Source organism: Electrona antarctica (genome assembly GCF_951216825.1).
Source record: "Electrona antarctica genome assembly, chromosome: 23".
In the NCBI taxonomy this organism is placed as follows: Eukaryota; Metazoa; Chordata; class Actinopteri; order Myctophiformes; family Myctophidae; genus Electrona; species Electrona antarctica.
This window is the reverse complement of record NC_136804.1, coordinates 1,586,888-1,589,387: the sequence shown is the minus strand read 5'-3', so window position 1 is coordinate 1,589,387 and position 2,500 is coordinate 1,586,888. Positions and strand designations below refer to the sequence as shown.

General features: G+C 49.1%; 1 protein-coding gene across 6 annotated transcripts in view; it reads right to left on the bottom strand.

Moving 5' to 3' along the window:
• The window catches only part of grm8a (glutamate receptor, metabotropic 8a), a 439,481-nt gene extending 438,682 nt beyond the window's left edge, over nt 1-799 (bottom strand). For 2 of the 6 annotated variants that reach the window (XM_079494665.1, XM_079494666.1), the window contains exon 1: nt 180-799. In XM_079494665.1, coding sequence (XP_079350791.1) covers nt 180-743 — 564 coding nt within the window. In that variant the 5' untranslated portion in view covers nt 744-799. The remainder of the gene's footprint in view (nt 1-179) is intronic. The other 4 variants (XM_079494668.1, XM_079494664.1, XM_079494663.1 and 1 more) reach the window with 3 other exon arrangements.
• Nucleotides 800-2,500: the final 1,701 nt, after the last annotated feature.

The window sequence follows — 2,500 nt, the reverse complement described above, 5'->3', positions numbered from 1 at the left end:
ACACGGGTGTGATTTTTTTAATAGTTTTTTGCCAATTATTTTGGGGGTCGGTTTGCAACATCCTTACAGCACAGCCCACAGGTTGAGAACCACTGCATTAGAGTGGAATAGAATAGAATGGAATAGAATAGAACAGCCAGTACCTGGCAGAAACAGGTGTGTGGTCACTCAGCCCTTACCTTGAACAGCCGCAGGATGTTGGCCACCATGATGGACACGGAGCTGGCGGCCGCTCCGATCACGCCAACGATCTTGTCCGGCTTGGTGAAGATGGGCGGGTCGCCGTTGGCGCAGCGCACGTCCGAGCCGTCCTTCTCGATGAGCGCCTGCACGAAGGTGAGCGACTGCTCCAGCGCGTACGTGTCCCGCGAGCACGTGTCCAGGATGCGCGCGCCCAGCGTGATGTTGGGCAGCAGCTCGGGGTCCTTGTTGATGAGGTCGATGGCGAACATCATGGCCTCCAGGCGGTGGATGCCCTTCTCCTTCTTCAGCTCGCCGCACGGCGTGCCGCGGTCGCCGCGGGCGTGCACGGGGAACAGCCCGCCCAGGATGATGTCGCCGTCCAGTCGGATGGAGTGGGCGTACTCGGGCGCGGCCTGGGGGTCGACGGGGAGTCGCTGGGCCATGGCCAGGGGGAGGAGCCAGGCGCAGGAGGCGGCCGCGAGCAGGACGAGGAAGCGGGAGGCGCGGCGGAAGGGAGGGAAGGAGGCGTTGTTCCGAAATAGTGGCTCCATAATCGCCATGACGACGAATGGCAGGCTGCGGTTGGCGGGTGATAGGATAAGAGGAGCACGGGGCAAATATTCCGATGAGCCAATCAAGCGCTTTGCAAAAACATTTGTAGGCCCTTCCTATTGGTCAGTGCAGAAGGGTGTCAGGACCCCAGGGGCGCAGCTAGCCGAGCTCCATGAGCCAATCATATTCCAAAAGAGTGTAGCTGAGAGCGACAGAGAGGGGGACAGGCAGCGATGATGTTGATGTGGAGTAGACTTCCTTCTGCGATGATAATAATCCTCAATTTACATCTTCAGCAGAACCTATTGGAGAGAGAGATAGAGAGAGAGAGATAGAGAGAGAGAGAGAGAGAGAGAGAGAGAGAGAGAGAGAGAGGTTCATATCCATAACTAATGAACACAACACAGACAGAAGGAAAGAGATATTGGTTGAGAATCTTAGCCCACTTAAAAGCCTTGTTGCTTGTATCTCCATGTTTCTATACTATATCATTTTTTTTTTTACAAATGTTTTATCCCACAATTTTGTAACCCATTTTTTCACCCAGTGTCAATTATCTAATGTAATCCTGGGCGCTACACTTCCTCTGCCAACCTGGGGGGGCAGCGGACTGACCTCATGCTTCCTTCTATGCATGAGGAGTCCAAGCTGCTTCTTTTCACCTGACAGGGGAGAGCTTCCTGAAGCCTGCTGTTGCCTTTCGCACTGCATTAACACCCAATTCCTGCCAGCATTAATAAATCCCTCGATAGCGTATTGCCACGGTTTTATCGCGCATAACACTTACTCTGAAGAGCCAAATATCCGTAACCACATGTTGCAATGACAAACTGCTGTGTGTGGTGTGTTGACTGGTTGTTGTTCTCTCGGTCGGTGGTGAAAACCCCGACCGCGAGCATCACAACGCCTGCTACAGGCCGTTGAAAAACCTTGTCTTCCCCAGAAACGGCACAATGAATGTCGTTTCTGAGATAAAGGGCTTTGAATGCAGCCCATACAATGCAAGTAAGTGGATGCGCGCGCATCTTCAAAATGGCCGTGGCCACTGTCCCACTTGGACTGTTGTGCTAACGAACGGTAGCTAACGATTTGATCGGATAAAAACATGGATTAAAGAATATAAACCCTGGAAAACGTAGGTTCTGGGTCTGGCAGGCTAGGGTACTATACGGTTTCTACGATACTGGAGGGCTTCGTGTTTTAACAGTCTCTATCCTCTGCATGCTCATGCTGTTTCCAGAAATTAAATTAATTTTAATTGATTGATCAGATGAAATAATATGATTCTAAAATAAGCCACCTGCAACATCTTGTATATAAAGAATAAGATCTAATAATGATTCTACTTTAAAGTGTCACAAACATAAAATGACTTGTCTTTTAGTTCTACTGGATCTCTTCTCCACTTGTCCCTCCCTAACATGTTGTCTTGTTTTTATCTGTTGACGAAATTGTATGTAGTCATAGTTTTAGTCATTATAGCTGAATTTTTATTTAGTTTTCGTCTATGAAAAAAGGTAGTCGACGGATGTCAGTCTTAGTCGACGAAATCAATAGTGCCCCATGCATGCCACTTTAACATTTCTACACATGTAGAGGTGGAGGGGCAGGCATAGTTTTACTGAGGTTAGGGTTGGGCATAGTTGCAAAAACAAGAACTGTCAATCACAGCGACTACTGGCCAATCACAGCAGGGCTTCCAAGTGGGATACATAATAACACATCTGCCATTGGATCAGACAATTCTGTTCTATTCTCTCTCTCT